Source organism: Gekko japonicus, unplaced genomic scaffold, assembly GCF_001447785.1.
Source record: "Gekko japonicus isolate JY-2015 unplaced genomic scaffold, Gekko_japonicus_V1.1 scaffold2073, whole genome shotgun sequence".
In the NCBI taxonomy this organism is placed as follows: Eukaryota; Metazoa; Chordata; class Lepidosauria; order Squamata; family Gekkonidae; genus Gekko; species Gekko japonicus.
Genome location: NW_015164723.1, coordinates 8,296 through 24,701, shown reverse-complemented (window position 1 = coordinate 24,701; position 16,406 = coordinate 8,296). Strand labels below are relative to the sequence as shown.

At 45.3% G+C, this 16,406-nt stretch overlaps 1 protein-coding gene across 1 annotated transcript in view; it reads left to right on the top strand.

Annotated features, from left to right (window-relative positions):
- Positions 1-9,196, top strand: part of VAV3 (vav guanine nucleotide exchange factor 3) — a 120,288-nt gene extending 111,092 nt beyond the window's left edge. Inside the window, exons 13-15 of the mRNA XM_015409591.1 lie at positions 5,209-5,294; positions 8,158-8,290; positions 9,083-9,196. Coding sequence (XP_015265077.1) covers positions 5,209-5,294; positions 8,158-8,290; positions 9,083-9,196 — 333 coding nt within the window. The remainder of the gene's footprint in view (positions 1-5,208; positions 5,295-8,157; positions 8,291-9,082) is intronic.
- The last annotated feature ends 7,210 nt before the right edge of the window (positions 9,197-16,406 follow it).

Here is a 16,406-nt window from a genome sequence, read left to right as displayed (position 1 = left end):
CCCGGGCCGCAGTTCTCCGGCGCTGGCCTGGGGAAGCGGCAACGAGCCTCCTCTGACCTCCCCAGGGCTGCAGCGCTCCAGTGCAGGCCCCAGGAAGCCAGCGACGGGCATCCTCTGGCCTCCCCCGGACCGCAGTGCTCTGGCACTGGCCCAGGGAAGCAGCGATGAGCCTCCTCTGACCTCTCCAGGACCGCAGCGCTCTAGCGCGGACCCCGGAGAGGCAGCAATGGGCCTCCTGGTCCCTCCCTGGGGCCACAGCGCTTTGGCGCTGGCCCGGGGAGGTGGCGAGAGCCTCATCTGACCTCCCTGGGGCCGCAGTGCTCCAGTGCGGGCCCCTGGGAGGCAGCAACGGTCCTCCTGGCGCCTCCATGGGGCTGCAGCACTCCGGCACGGGCCCTGGGGAGGTGATGACGGGCCTCCCTGGGGCCGCAGTGCTCCGGCATGGGCCCCGGGAAGCCGACGATGGGCCACAGTGCCGAGAGCTGGGGCTTGCTGCCACCTCCATTTTTGCCAGCTCCTGGGCTCCTGGAGCGGTGCTCCAGTGCGCTCCGGCCCCAAAAGACCCCTGGGGATCCCCAGTGATTCAAAAGGCATCTTGTTACACAGCTTCTGCCTGAAATGTTGAAGAAAGCTATGCATACCCTTACTCCCTGGCATTTTGCAGTTTGCTCTCCCTCCTCTGGCAGCCATTATATAGTTGCCACCCTGCGCCAGAATTCTAAAGGTGTCCACAGGCTCAGAAACATTGAGAACCCCTGTTGTGGACAGTGGCCTTTAGGTAGCTAAGCCCATAGAGAGCTGAATACAGATTTTAATATGGACCACAGTTGGGGTGTACCACTGGACCATAGGAAAGCTAAAGATGCACATTTTGTCAGGATTTTTTGCTGTGTGTGATCAGGGAGTCTTTTTGTAGTCCATGCCCTAATTCACACTAAAATTGCTCAGGGCATAAGGAAGAAAGCCTGCCTCTCACGCTTCGAAGCTACTGGCTCTGGTTCAACACCCAGTTTAAAGGAATTCCCATAATCTGCGCCACAGAGCAGTAGTAAGAGATTGCTGACCGTGGCAAAGCACCTCTACAAGCTTGGAAGGTATGCTGAGAATTGAGAAAGATATTTTTTATTTCATTACAAATGTTTGTAGCCTTGTCAGGCCACATGGAACCCAGTAGATGTGATCGAGTGTGAGGAGAACTGCAGTGAGATGTGGGAGGACTGCTTACTTCTGCCCCATTGCTGGTTTGAATAGCTTAACACAAGAGGCACTGGTAGCCTCCCTGCTTAAGGGCTGATTCATCCTGACACTGGATAACAGTGCTCTGTCACTTACTCTAAAACTCCAAGGGGAATCTTTGCGGTCACAGTTAAGGCCAGAACACATTCTATATGGCAGCATTTTTGTTTGGCCACAAGGCAAAAAGGGGACCATACTGCAGAAATAGATAAAAAAGTATCTTCTATGATTAAAAGACTTTAGGCCTTTTCAGAACCACAATACTTCAAGGACCAGTCTTCATAAACTCATGGAGGCTGGAGAGAGTGTAATGGAGAAGCAGGACTTGCAATCTATTCTTCAAGCATGGTCTGAGCCTGCTGCTGTAACAAGCTATCAGAATAGCAATACACACACACACACACACACACACACATATATATAAAATACGCCCAATAAAAGCAATACAAAAATCCAATGAATAAACTTAAAAAATATAAAACAATTAAAATCTATCCCCATTAAAATCTATCCATTATCAAGCAGGGTAGGATGTGTGGATGGTGAAGTCATAGTTGAAGCATACCAGCTGCTTGGTGGATCACAATCACCTGAAGGCTGCCTGCCTGAAAAAGAACAGGCTTTCATGCCCTGTGGAACCTAGGGAGGCCCTGCAAGGCATGTACCTCTTCAGGCAGCTGGTTCCACAGGATGGGTGCCACTGCTGAGAGGGTCCTTGTCCTTGTTGACACAAGGTGGACAGTTCTTGGACCAGAGACCTTCAATAAATGTCAAAATGAAGATTGGAGAAGATGGGGAGGATCATGCTGGGAGAGGTGGTCCCAGACATATAAGGGTCCCAGGCAGTTTAGGGCTTTAAAGGTAAGTACCAACACTTTGAATTGGCACTGGAAACTAATTGGGAGCCAGTGCAACCGCCACAGGATAGGTGTTACATTTGCAGACCAGGACCCTCCTGTCAGCAAACCGGCAGCTGTGTTCTGGACCACTTGCAGTTTCTGAAGCATCTTCAAAGCTAGCCCTGTGTAGAGTGCATTGCTGTAGACCAGTCTTGAGATAACTGTTGCATAAATTACTGTGGCAAGTTCCTCCTGAGACAGACAGGGAGCCAGTTGGCGGGCCGAGTATAGAGGGTAAAATGCAGTCTTTATCACCGAGGACACATGTTTGTCCATGGAGAGCAAAGAATCAAGCCATACCCCCAAACTCCTCACAGAGTCGACCGCAGAAAGTCTACCCTATCTAGGGTCAGTAGAAGTGGCCACCTCAGCAGTCCAGGCTTCCCCAGCCACATGATCTCTGTCTTAAATGGATTTAGCTTCAGTCAGCTCTCACCTAACCATTCCACCGTGGCATCCAGGCAGGAGGCCAAGGCCAGAATTTCAGCTACCAGTCACTCCTTAACTAAGTGATAGAGCTGGGTGTCTTCTGCATATTTATGGCACTCCACTTCAAACCTCCTAACAATCTCCACCAGAGGGTGCATATAGCTGTTAAATAACATTGGGGAGAGAATCGACCCCTGTGGAACTCCAAAAGTTAGGGCCTCTGGGGATGACCTCTTTCCACCCACAATTACCCTCTGCGATTGACTCTGGAGGATTAAGGAGAACCAGCTCCTGGAGCTGTTTAGCAACTGCTTGCTCAATCACCTGTCCCAGAAATGGAAGATTAGATATTGGACAGTAATTGGCTAGGTCCCTCTCATCTAATGACGACTTTTTCAGGAGGGGTGTCACCACTGCCTCCTTGAGGAAGCTAGTGAAAGAGCCCTGGGAGAGTGAGAGATTTATAATGTCTCCCAAAGCTTCTCCTACCACTTCCCTGGAGGCTTTCACCAACCAGGAAGGGCAGGGATCCAAAGAGCAGGCAGTAGGCTGCACAGCTGATAGGACCCTGTCAACATCTGCCTGGGAGAGTGGGTTGAGGGAGTCCAAAAATGGACCTGATTGTACACACAGGGCCCCAAGATTCCTACTGCCTCCAAATCTGGCACCCAAGTCTTCGTGAAGGAGCGAGGATTTATCTGAAAAGAACGTCGCGAATGTGTCACAGCTAACAGCCAAATTTTCATATACTTTTGGGGCCACCAAAGGGGTGGTCAGTTGCCTATTAACTCTAAACAATTGAGCTTGAGGTGACGTGGCAGATGCAGTGGAGGAAGAAAAGGGCTGCCTTCACTGCCACTTCATAAGCTTTCAAGTGGGCTCTATAAAGTGATCTCATTGCTTCATGAATTCATTGCCAGCACCACCCTGGCCATTTAATCCCCCTTTCTACCATCCTTAGTTCAACTGTATACCTTGGAGCCAAGGTAGTATGAGGCAAAGAGGGCACTGGGGGGCAACTCTGTCAATGGCCTCCTGAAGCTCCAGATTCCAGGCATCAGTGAGTTCATCAAGTGAGCTACCAAGAGAGCCAGACAGATCCCGCAGAGCATTCTGGAATCCGATTGGATCCATGAGTCTCCATGGGCCAGCATAAATAAGCCCCTGCAGAGGGAGGAGGCAAATCTCAAACCAGCCTTCACAAGGTAATGATCAGACCATGGTAGTGGTTTACAAAGAGCCGCTGAATCCAGAACAATCCCTGCACAAAAGATCAGATCCAGCGTGTGGCCTGCTCTGTATGTAGAGGCCAGTACAACCTGGGAGAGTCCTAATGATGCCATGGCAGTCATATAGTCTAAGGAGGCACCAGACAAGGCAGTGTCAGTGTGAACATTGAAGTCCCCTAAAACTATCAGCTTGGGGAAATACAAGGGCCACTCTGTCACCGCCTCAGCCAACCTCAGCAGGGAGTCAGCTAGTAAGCTGGGCAGATGGTAAATCAGCAAGACTCCAACCCTCTCCCTGGCACCCCATGCCAGGTTCACACATTCACTGCCGGTGTCAGACTTCTGCAGTTCAGGAAGTTGCTCAGAGGAGAAAGAATCTAGGACCAGAACTGCCACCACCCCTTTCTGTTTGCAGTTGAAGGACTGAGTATCCTGGGGGAGTCAGTTGAGTGAGAGCCACCACGTCATCCGCATCCACCCAGCTCTCCATCAAGCATGCAAGATCAAAATTGCCTTTCCTAATAAATTCTTCAAGGGAGGCAGTCTTATTCATAATCAATCTGACATTGCACAACATAACTCTTGAAGAGGAGGGCAAAGAAGTCTGGGTCTGCACACCATCATTTCTTGGGAGGGGAAGGAGCTTAGAGGAGGACTGAGCACATTCATATCTCAGTCTCCTTCTGAACCTAACTCTTTGCCCACTGTCATGCCTAACCCCCTCCCTGGCCACCTAGGCACACCTCGCAGCTTACTCTGGTCTCCCTCTCCACCTGTAGGAGGATCTAACCAGCTGTGCAACAGATTTATAGTGCACCCAAACCCCACAATCTACCAAACCCACAGTAGTCCTAACCAAGCAATGGACCTGTCCACCCTTGTAGTCAATACCAGCCCCTCCAAATAACCAGCCAGCTGTGATTGGAAGAGCTGTTGCCTCTGCTGAGATAGAGCTGCAGCTACTGGACTCTGCCTGGCACTTTTCCTGATGTTCCAGCAAGGCAGTCCCAAACACACCTGCTTTGGCCTCAGTTATTACTGAGGTAATTAATCATCAGCCAGCCGTGGTCTGCAGGAGCTGTTGCCTCTGCTGGGATTGAACTGTTAAGTCCCACCACCTCTTCCTGTTATGAGGTCTGCTATATCACACTGGGGAGAGCTCAGGTTTCAGAACATGCAGTCAGTTTTCCCCAAGGAAGAAGGAGTGATGGAGAGAAATAGGGTGATAGCTCTAGGAATTGAGCTTGGAATAGGCTCCTTTGAGATGGACTTGGAGCGTTGGGCTCTAATATTATATCTGCCTGTAGCATGAAGGCCAGTTTAGCAGCTGAACAATTTTTCAGAGCTTTGTGAGCCTCCTAAAGGATCGGATGTTACCTGCTAACTGTTGTTTGGTGCAATGTTTATGTTTTCAGAACCAGTCACTTTTACTGTATGGAAGACCACAAGGTGATGGTGAAATAAGGATAACGACCCTGGACAAACGGGCAAGGCAAGATAGGTGAGAAGAGCCCAAGTTTATTCTTTGATGTATGGTAGATATCCTTGTATTGGATAAGACAAACAAGACTTGTTTTACATTTTGGGAGACTTTGCCCTTTAAACAGCTCCTCTGGTTGCTTTTCTCATGTCCAGTCCAGTCAAGATTTTTTGGCTGTAAGCTATTGAGAGGCAAAGCTCCCTTCATATCTGATGAAGGGACCTTTGTCAAAAATTTGTAACCCCAAAATCTTGTTGGTCTCCAATGGTGCTACTGGACTCATATCTAGCTATGATTGCTTCATCAGTTATATATAAACAGATTCAGAAGGGCAAATATTTTGGCTCTAGGACATCACTTTTGGCTTTTGACATTTCCAAGTGGTGAGAACTGCTTGGGCCAGCGCTACAGGGTGGTGTTTCCACTAGATAAAAGAGCACTGCCTCTTTATGTTTCTTGTCCTATTTACAAACATGCCAGCAGAGCACAGCTGAGGCAAATATTGTTCTTACAGCAGGCAAGAAGTTCACTGACCCTTGTATCAGATTCCCAGGGAGCAGCTGTCTGCCTACAAGGGAGAATGAACCTATAAAAAGACAAAGAAACATTTCTTCCTGTCCAGTCATTTAAATATTGAGTAAATTGCTGGAACTGACTCGTTGCCTATTGTTCTGGAAATCTGAGTCATTAGTTAGGATCAAATTATCTGGGAGGAGGCTCTGGGGTCCTTGAGGGAAATGGCCCTTGATCAACTCTCTCTTAGGATGGGTTTTTGCACGATTGATAGAGGAGATGCCCTGCATTCCTTTCTTCCTTTGGCATGACTCACCACCTTTCGATATCACTTTGATTCAGGCTCTTTCTATCAGTGTTAGGCCCACTCTCAGGTCTACATGTGTACAGAAAAGGGGGAACAAGTTGTAACAAAAAAATTTTTTTGAGGTCTGGGGGTCTTGGCGGCATCAATCATGCCCCTCTCTGTAGGGTGCTGTGCAAAATCTCTAATTTTCAAAAAACAGGAAACTGAGAGTAGCACTGCTGCAACTAATGGTGAGTGTTCTGTCAGGTACTGCTGCATATGCCCCAGAGACCAGAGTAACCTCTTCCTCATTTGCTTATATTCCTCTGGCCACAAGTTTCAGTCAGTCTGCAAAAGATGCCAAGGTAGTTTCTGTTCCCCTGGTTGCTTCTGGAGGAGGGAAAGAATAGAATCCCACAGTTAGCACTCCCCAACTGAACATTGAAGAACATTGGTACTCACTCTGCATCTCGTGGTGAGCTATGTTCTCAGTTACCATCAACCAAAAGAGCCAGCTTTACTTCCAGAGGCCAGGTCTGTTGCTCTCTGAAAATAATAGTTCTTTAAAGTACAAAGGGCTGATGTACCACACTGCAGCTAGGGTGTTCCTTTTTCTTGATGCTTTTCTTACATGATTACTGATTCTGAAGTTTATCAACAGTGAAATTCCAGAATTGGGAGTATTAGGAGTGTCTTTTGCACTATCAGATATTGCTGGATCCAGTCCCAGAAATAGCAAGTATATTATTGGTTTGGCAGTAGCCAGCAGGATACCCTTAATATTGTTCCCCAGCCAATCATCAGTAGGGAAATCCATAACTGCAGATCATTCTAAGACTACAATAGGAGGTAGAGACAGATTCACATCTTGCTCAGTCAAGATGCACACAAAATCAGGGGATATGCTTATGTTTCCTATAGGCAACTGACAGTACAGTCTGATGCAAAGTTACTCTGCATAGGTTTGCAGTGTAAGTGTCCAGTTTGCATTTTTAGAAACCCAATCTCCTTTCAACAGTTTAGGTCATATAATCAAATGCACCATCAAATTAGTTTTAAAAATTGTTCATGTTGCATGGCTTGCCAGTAGGCCTTTATTCTCACACATTGCCATTCACTACAATCTAAGCGGTACTTTGGCTATGAATGAGTGTGAAGTTACGAGCATTTTTCTCCTGTTGGAAGCAGTGGGGTCTTGCATGTTCTAGCCATAGACTTAGGTTTCAGTGAAGTCGATGAGACTTAAGAACATTCAACTTCCTTTATGTTGTACCATTTGCTTTTATGTCTTGCGACATAACCATTTCCATATTCAGTGTAGAGTTGAGATAGCAGTGCATTGAATTTTAGAAGGATTTTTTTTTCATCAAAAGGTGTCATTTCAGAGGGCATGAAAAAGAGCATTGCTCCCCTTGGAGGGGCAGGACCCCCCCCAAGAGCATTGCTCCCCTTGGAGGGGCAGGAAACCCCCCCCTTCCTTTTGCTGTTAAATTGCAATCCATTTCCTGGCAAAATGCTTTACAAGAGAAGGGAAGGGTGACATTGCACATATTTCATCCATTTGTTCATTTCTGTTCATGTGTCCCCAGAAGGAATACTGAAATGGGAGCACATCTTATCACAAGGCACAAAATATGTGAAAAGGGCCCCCCAATTCTCATCTGTGAATTTTAATGTATATTATTATTACAATCAAATATTTTCTATTAACTATGTATGCTTTCCAGAAGATAATTGATAGTTGGCTTACCGTAATGGTATTTAATATTTGACAGTTGCCATGCAATTGATATTTAGTATATGACAACTGATGCACAGTGACATTTGATATTTAAAACTATTCGATTGACAGCTTTTGACATTTGACAGCTGTCAAAAAACAAACAGTCAAAAGATATGGCCAACAATTTAAAGCACTCAACCTGCAATCAATAATCCAAGTTTCATATTTTGAGATAAAACTTCAGATTCAACATCCTAAATATTATGTCTTTGGAATCTAATTTTGAATTGCTTTATGCAAAGCTTTTGAAGGCAGCACTTAGCCTTGATAGACCACATCTTGTTATATTTGTATTTTCACAGGCATATCTTCTTATTTGATTTGGCTGTAATTGTATGCAAACGGCGAGGTGATAATTACGAAATGAAGGATATAATTGATCTTCAAGAATACAAAATAGCCAACAACCCCACAACTGATAAAGAGAACAAAAAGGTAAAAAAAGGGTGTTACTAGCCATGGAGACCGAAGGGAATCTCTACATTCAGAGGCAGTAAAGCTCTGAATACCAGTGGTAGGAGGCAGCGCCAGGGAAGGCCTTTGCCTGTATGTCCTGCTCATTAGCCCTTGAGGGCTGCTGATCGTACTTCATGTGAAATAGGATGCTGGACAAATGGACCACTGTCCTGATCCAGCAGGACTAGTCGTGTTCTTAAAGTATATAATAGTTCCTTCATCCACAAGATGTACTACTGAAATTCAGGAATCTTCATTAGATTTTGGTGTAATTAATAGTTGACTCCTACAAGAAAGAGGACTTTTGCAAAGAACCTGATCCTAAATGCAGTTAAATTATCACATCAGGGAAGATTTATATATCTCATGTAGAGGACTTTCAGGGGGAAAGTCTGACCTTTCTCCATCAGGTATCTGAAGTCTCACAATCCAGAATGGCTCTCAAATGTATGTGAAGCTTTTTGAACAGTAAAGTACAATGTAAATTCTCAGCATTATCAGTGGTCCAGTGGTAATTTTTGGGGTTTTGTTACCTTCTTCCTCTCACTGGAGCTCCGAATGCTGCTTCTGCTGCACAGGGGATTCCCCTAAAAGCAGAATGGGGAGAGGAGTGGGAGGTCTGCATTGGAAGAGGGGAACGGGCAGAAATTCTGTAGTGGAAATCTTCTACTGGATCCAGCCTTATATTATTTAATGGGAAACATAAAAATAACAGTGTTTGGCCTCAATTAGTTCTGCAGCACCACTTGGATTGTGTTTTCATTTCAACAGTGGTCTTATGGCTTCTACCTCATCCACATACAAGGACAGAATGGGCTGGAACTCTACTGCAAAACGAAAGATTTGAAGAAAAAATGGCTTGAGCAGTTTGAAATGGCACTGTGAGTCTTTCTGTGCATTAAACTAATTTCTGCAACTGAGAGCAATTAAATGTTCCATAATCCAGCAATGTTTTAATATTACTTATTAAAGTAGTTTCTTCCCCATGAAAATTCATTATTAAAATACATACACAAATTGAAGATGCTGTTCTTTGAAGGAAAAGAAGAGGGAGCTCTAAGCTCTCTTTTTGTGCTTCCCTTTCCTCTGAAGGCTGGACCTTAGTGCTCTGTTATCTAGGGAAAATATTAATGGATTTAGCAATAAATATTTAACATAATTGTGGCTGATTTTGCTATCATTGCCTTGGTAAACTAAAATGTATTACTGAGGGAGATGGGGATGTTGGCTTTTTTCCTAGTGGCTTCTAACTAATTTATTATGTAGCATTTGGATCAGGTTTCCTGGGTTATTAAATTTGACTTCAAGGATTTAATCCCTCTCTCTTCTTAACATAACAAGAACAAAAAAGTGTTATGTCCTATAGAAACTTTTCATAGAAATGTTAAAAATTCTTCTGCCAATTTAAACATTCTTTGGGTTCTCTCTGTTACCTTTATTTTGCTAATATGATTATATTTATGATTCTCATTCTTTTGATTTCTGATGAACAATCCAGTACCAAACAAACAAAACAGTAAAATGGAATAAAATAAATATTGGTAGGAGCTATTCTGGAGGGAAGAGAGGAACAGTTTGTATCATCTTGGTTTCTCTTGTTTTCATACATATTCAGAAGATTTATACTGATCATGTTTTACAGCAAAAAACTACAGCTGTCTAATCAATTAATTAGAACTAAAATTACAAATTATTAAGTGGTCATTGATAGATTGTTCATACCTCTGAACATGTACGTATTTTATCAATGGAAGCAGATAGCATCTAGCCTGGGGTAGTTTTGAATTGCCTTGTCATGTCATTTAAACGGTGGCCTTATGGCTTCTGCTTATCCACATGACAGAGAACTACCCAGTTCAAGTACTGAAACATGGTCAAGCATGCCCAATTTCCTCTGCCTAACAGTGTACTGAAGCTTAAAAAGTGTGCCTTATCCTCCATGTCGCATTTCTTTTTGCTTTGTTTATTCCCCAAAGATCTTTTTTCTTCATGATGTCTCATTCTTTAGTTAGATCCATAGAACTTCTTTGTTCTTATGACTGCCAATGATTCTTTCTCACTCATGCACACACTTTTAATTCCTGACTTTGCCTAGTAGCCATGGCCTTCCTCCACTGGGTTTCTGAATGTACATTAAAAAAAAATCAAGGATGGCAACATCCATATTTGGAGACTCCACATATGCAGTGATTTAGCTTAGACTTTACCATGGAGAATTGGCTGATGGATAGTTAGGCTGAAGTTTTGTTTTAGTTCGTAGATAGTTGTCCTATATTCACATCCCTTAACTATCCAATAGTACTAACAATTTTGTGGATAACAAATTCTACATACCTGCTCCTTTCCCTGACTCCTTTGCCTGAACTTTTGCATACAGATACCATCTTGTCAGAGCCAAACTATGCAGTATGTTTTTTTTGGCAAATTGGGTTTGGGCTTCCCAGACCTGACTCTCTTTTCCTGAGCCACACACCGGCTGTTGGAAATGTCATTTAAGAATTGGCAGGTGCTTCAATTGGCTTGAAGAAGGGCATGGAGGGGGGAAGATAGGAGCCCCTCCTCCCCCCTTGTTGCAGTTTTAAGCCAAAATGACATTTCTCAACAGCTCCTATGTGGCTGCAGAGAACCTGAACCCAACTTATCAGAGAACGTATTGTGTAGTTTGGCCCTCAATTCATAGCATAAGCCTAATTTAAACCAAGCATTTCCTGATTCATAACTCATTCTCTTAGGCACTCCCAATACCTCCCAGCTGTGCCTGTGATAGAAGAAGCATTGGTTCTGCTTGCATAAGACCTTTCTTTTTTCCAAAGCTAATGCTCCATCCTGTGTGTCTACAAGGAGACCTTTGGTTATTTCCACTAGGAGCTTTAATATATCACACTGTTCAAATGGCCCAGCAAATGCACTGCATGCATTTTAAGTGAACCCGCAACTGATGATCTAAGTGATTTACTTAGCTTTTTGCTGCTGTTTTGATGAAGGCTTTAGTGGTTTTTAATACATTCCAGTTGCCTGCTTTCTGCACGTATGCTGTCAGCTATAAAAGCTTCACAGGCTTGTAAAAGTGTTGGGTGTTGTCCAACAATCACTGCCGCTCCTAACAGCCCTTTACAAAAGGTGATTTGTTGTTGTTGATTATCATAACTGAATAGAACCGAGGGATTTGGTGGTTCAGCAACTTAATGTGCTTTACTTGAATGCAGATTGTATTTTGGCTTGGGCTCATGACAGAATATCATTTTAGTGGTCTCAGCTGATGCATCCCTAAGGGATGTCTTGTCTACACTGTAAACCACATCACAGTATTACACTCTTCTGTGTGATTGGCGGCAGGATTGCTGTTGTGTATTATTTGCAGTCCGCAGTGTAAAATGGCAGCATGGGATACAGGTATGGGGTGACAGAAAGCAGCAGCCAGTTGGCACTGGAGTGTACCTGTGTGATGCACACATTCCACCCCCCCCATAAGTTCCTTCCACTCAGTTTGCAGTACCAGAAGTGAACTTGGCTAAGAGAGAAGCAGCTGGGGGAGGAACTGCTGGGAGTGTACTCTGTGTGTTGGGGGGAAGGGTTAGTAGCATGCTCATGGGACACTTTCGAGTTTTAAATTGTACCTATTTTACATGTGATTGTGGCATACCCACACATTTAAAATTTGGTTCTACCACTATTAATTTCTTTTAGATCTGAGAAACTGTGCAGGGAGGGGCACATGATTCTGGATTGAGCTACCACACATTAATTGATTACACGAATAAGCGATAACTTTTGATTACCTTTCTCTGGATCAGTTTTGGTGATAGGCAAACTGCTTTCAACTTTGGTTTTGGAACTTATTAACTTTGTTGAGAAGTGAAGAAATTCATCTCTTTTCCAAGTATTCTGTCCCAGCTTATTATAATAGTGTGCTGATTTTGCTGCACACCTGCAATTACTCTGTTGCCTCCTGGGAATTGTAGTTTGGTTTCTCCTGCGCTGCACCAGCCATGATAAACAACCACTTGCAAAGTCATTTTCTTTATTTAGTACATGCTGTATTGCCACTTCTCCATGGAGCTCAGGGTGGTATTTGTTGGTCTCGTCTTCTCCTCCATTTTACCCTCACTACAATCCTTTGAGGTAGGTTAAGTTGAGAGAGTGAGTGGCTGGTCCAAGGTCACCCAGTCAGCTTCACGGTACAGTAAGGATTTGGTCCTGGATTTCCCGGATCCTAGTCCAGTCCTCTAACCACTACACCACATGGAATACTGGAACTGAGAGGTTTTTAGATCAAGATGGGTAGCCGTGTTAGTCTGTAGCAGTAGAGAAGAGTAAGAGTCCAGTTTTAAAATCTGGATGGTGGACTGCAACTGTGCAAAAGGATTGCAAGAACTACTGAGAGAAGTAGTTAGTTGTAGTTCTTTATCTTAGCAGAGAGAATGCAAGAGATAGCATAGGCCGTATGCAAGTCAGAGATATAAACTATTGATTTACTGCCATCATATTTTCTGTACTGTCCCCAAACACATCCTTCCTTCCTCTTTTTTTTTGCTGTGCAGTGAACAGATGGTTTCATTGAGCTGTGCACAATAACATCCGGATAGCTTTGCTTGAGAGCCTGCGGACGCTTGACTTGGAACGTATTAGACTGTGAACTCAGCATGCAGTTTACCTCCGAAGCTTTCTGTCTCAATTCATTGTACAGCATCTTAAGCTCTCATTTAGGTTGAATTTCACCTGTCATTATTATGACTGCTTCCCTAATTTCTTTAGGGTCTTCCTGTGCTTTCTCACAGTCCTTCCTCATCCTCTGTACATTTTAGCCCATCAGCACAAATTTTCCACTTCATTATTCAAACGTTCTTCCGAGCCATTAAAAACAAAACCAAACATTGTTATGTATTCATACAGTGAGGCCTCCTTCCAAGACGTGCAGAAGAAAGGCTATTGCAGTAACTTGCACCATGATGCTTGCCTGTTAGTGGGTTGTAACTCACTGTGTACTGATGGCCTTCCTTTTTCATTTTCATAGTGAAGCCTTGTTTTCTGGATGGGCCTATATGTTGGTCTACTAGTCCTTCCACCCTGTACATAAGAGCAAACCTCAACTAGGGCTTCCTGTTTCCTTTGATAGAATTGCCCCAATTTGAATAACTCTGCCTATGTTGTCTCAGTCTTGACTTGCTAAGCATAAATGTCAGTATTTTCTGTTAACCTTTTGCATTGGACTGCACTACTTTAATCTGAGAAACTTATCTTTTTTTAAAAGCACTCCTATGGCTTATTACTCACAAATGCAGGTGCCACTTTAATCTGCCTGTGAGGGATCACATGACTGAGTGGTCATCTACAACAGGCAGACACCCCCCCACCCAGGCCCGTAGCTAGGACCTTTCTAGTGGGGGCCCCCCTGGGGAAAGTGGAGGGGCTGGAGTGTGTGCGTGTGCGCGCAAAGCGCACGTACGCCGCACGCACATCACCCGGAAGTGACGTAATGACAAGGGGAAACACCTCACTGGCTCTGAGGAAGAGCCCCATCTAAATGCAGCCGCTTCTCTGTTGCAAGTGAGGGCTGCCTGCGCTGCCTCTTGCCGGCGAACTGCTGCGCCCCGTTGGAAAGCGTGCTCGCCTCTCCGAATGGGAAGCCATCCCATAATTGGTGCGAGTTGTGAAGAGAAGTGCTGCTGCTCCGGCTGGCCGGCCGGGGTCAGGCAGCGCGGAATTGAATCAGAAGGAGCCCACGGTGGCTTCCAGACAGGCAGGGGCCCCACGCAGGCTCCACTTCGGCCAGATCCCGCCTGCCTACACCGATTGGGTTGGAGGAGGCTCAGCTGGGGCGCTGGCTTGACCTTGCGGGGAGGGAGCCGTGGGAAGAAACGGTACTTTTAATAAGAGTGAAGCTGTGAGACAAGCTGACATGCAAACAGGGGCGATTGGACGGCAGGGAGGCGGTGTGGACTTTCAGGGAGGGGAAATGGGGTTAGTTGTGTGTGAAGAAGACCTAGCTCCCGCTTCCCCTTCTCCACCCCTCAGCCCACCGGGAACAGCCACAGCCCGCCCGCCGGGCTGTCCACAAACCCGCCTGGGCACGGCGAGGAAGTGGAGGAGGAGGAGGGGAGGCTGCCGTGCCCCTCAAGCCCCCTGACGCCGCCTCGGCCTCCAGTGCTGCCGCCGCCGCCAGCCTCTCGTCATCTTTGGGGAGGGGGAGCAGAGGATCGGGGGAGGGGCCCCACGTGAGCTATGGGCCTGCCCCCACCAGGGATAAAGGTTCTGGTTCTAGTATTTGCTCTGACATGGCAGTCATATATGCTGGGATTCCCCCTCCCCCCAAATATATGGATGAGTATTCTGTCATGTCAGCCCTCACTAGTAGAGTCTTGAAGTACTACGTTCCAGACAGACATTTTCAGCCTCATCTGCTATTTGTGAGAAACAGGCCTCTATGAAGATAACCTTTCTCATCACCGTTCTATTGTCTGATTAATTTTTGCAAACATTCTTTTAAAAAAGATTGTTTATGTTCTTGCCGCAAACGGTGACACTATGGCAATAGGAAATTATACCTAGTATACAACCAGGTAACCTCTCGACTTGACTACTGCATTGCGTTATATGTGAAGTTGCCATTCTACACAAGCCAAAAACTGAAGCTTGTGCTAAATGTGGCAGCCCAGCTTTTATCCAGGGCTAAAACAAATATTTCACTAGTACTGTAAGAACTCCTCTGCTTACCAATAGTTTCCAGACCACATTCCATCCATCCATCCATCCATCCATCCATCCATCCATCCATCCATCCATCACATATGTATGCTGCTTTTCTGCCCAGTGAGGGCTCTCAAGGCAGTGAACAATTAAAAGATTACAAACTAGCTGTTAAAAACAGTATGTATCTCTAAAACGTGCAGTTGAAGGCAAACAAGAAGGATAAACCAGATGAAACAAAAACGTCTTCACCCACTGGTGGATGATGGTGATCAAAGGGGGCAGGTGAATCTCCTTTGGGAGGGGGTTCTGTAATTATGGTTCCACAACCAAGAAAGTCCTTTCTTGGATTGCCACCCAACCCATCTAGCCTCAGATGATGGGAGTGCCTGTAGCATGGCCTCAAAATGGTATAATGGTTGGGTAGGTTCATATAACAGTAGGCAGTCCTTAAGGTATGCTGGTCCCAGACCATACAGGGCTTTAAACATCAACACTACCACCTTAACTCGATCCCAGAAGTAGTCATGTGAACCGTCACAGGCAGCTTAAAGTGGTACAGCCCAGATACATATTTACAACTTCACCTGCACTTGTGAGTAATAAGCCATAGGGAATGCTGGTCCCAGACCATACAGGACTTTAAACATCAATACTACCACCTTAACTCGATCCCAGAAGTAGTCATGTGAACCGTCACAGGCAGCTTAAAGTGGTACAGCCCAGATACATATTTACAACTTCACCTGCACTTGTGAGTAATAAGCCATAGGGAGTGCTTTTTTAAAAAATCTATGACTTACTCCTCCAGACAGTATTCTGTACCAGCTGTAGTTTCTGGACATTCTTCAAGCAGCCCCATGTACAGTGTACTGCAATAATCTAGTATGGCTGTTACCAGGGCATTTACCACAATGGTAACCTGGTGCTTACTCAGGAAAGACTGCAGCTGATTCACCAGCTGAAACTGGTAGAAGGTGCTTCTGGCCACTGCTGCCCCCTGTTTATCCAACAGGAGGTCCAGCAGCACCTCTCCCCAGACTTTGAATGTGCTTTTTTAGGGGTCAGTCCTTTCTGTCACCAGTAGCAACTCTGAGGAGGAGGAGGAGGAGGAGGAGAGGAGATTGGATTTATACCCCGCCCTTCACTTGGCGTCTCAGAGCTGCTTAGAAACTCCTTTCCCTTCCCCTCCCCACAACAAACACCCTGTGAGGTAGATGGGGCTGAGAGAGCTCTTTTCAGAACTGTCATTGAAAGAACAGCCCTGACAGAACTATTGCTTGCCCAAGGTCATCCAGCAGCTGCAAGTGGAGGAGTGAGGGATCAAACCTGGTTCTCCCAGATTAGAGTCCACACACTTAACCACTACACCAAACTGTGTCATCAGGATTAAGCTTTAGTTTATTAG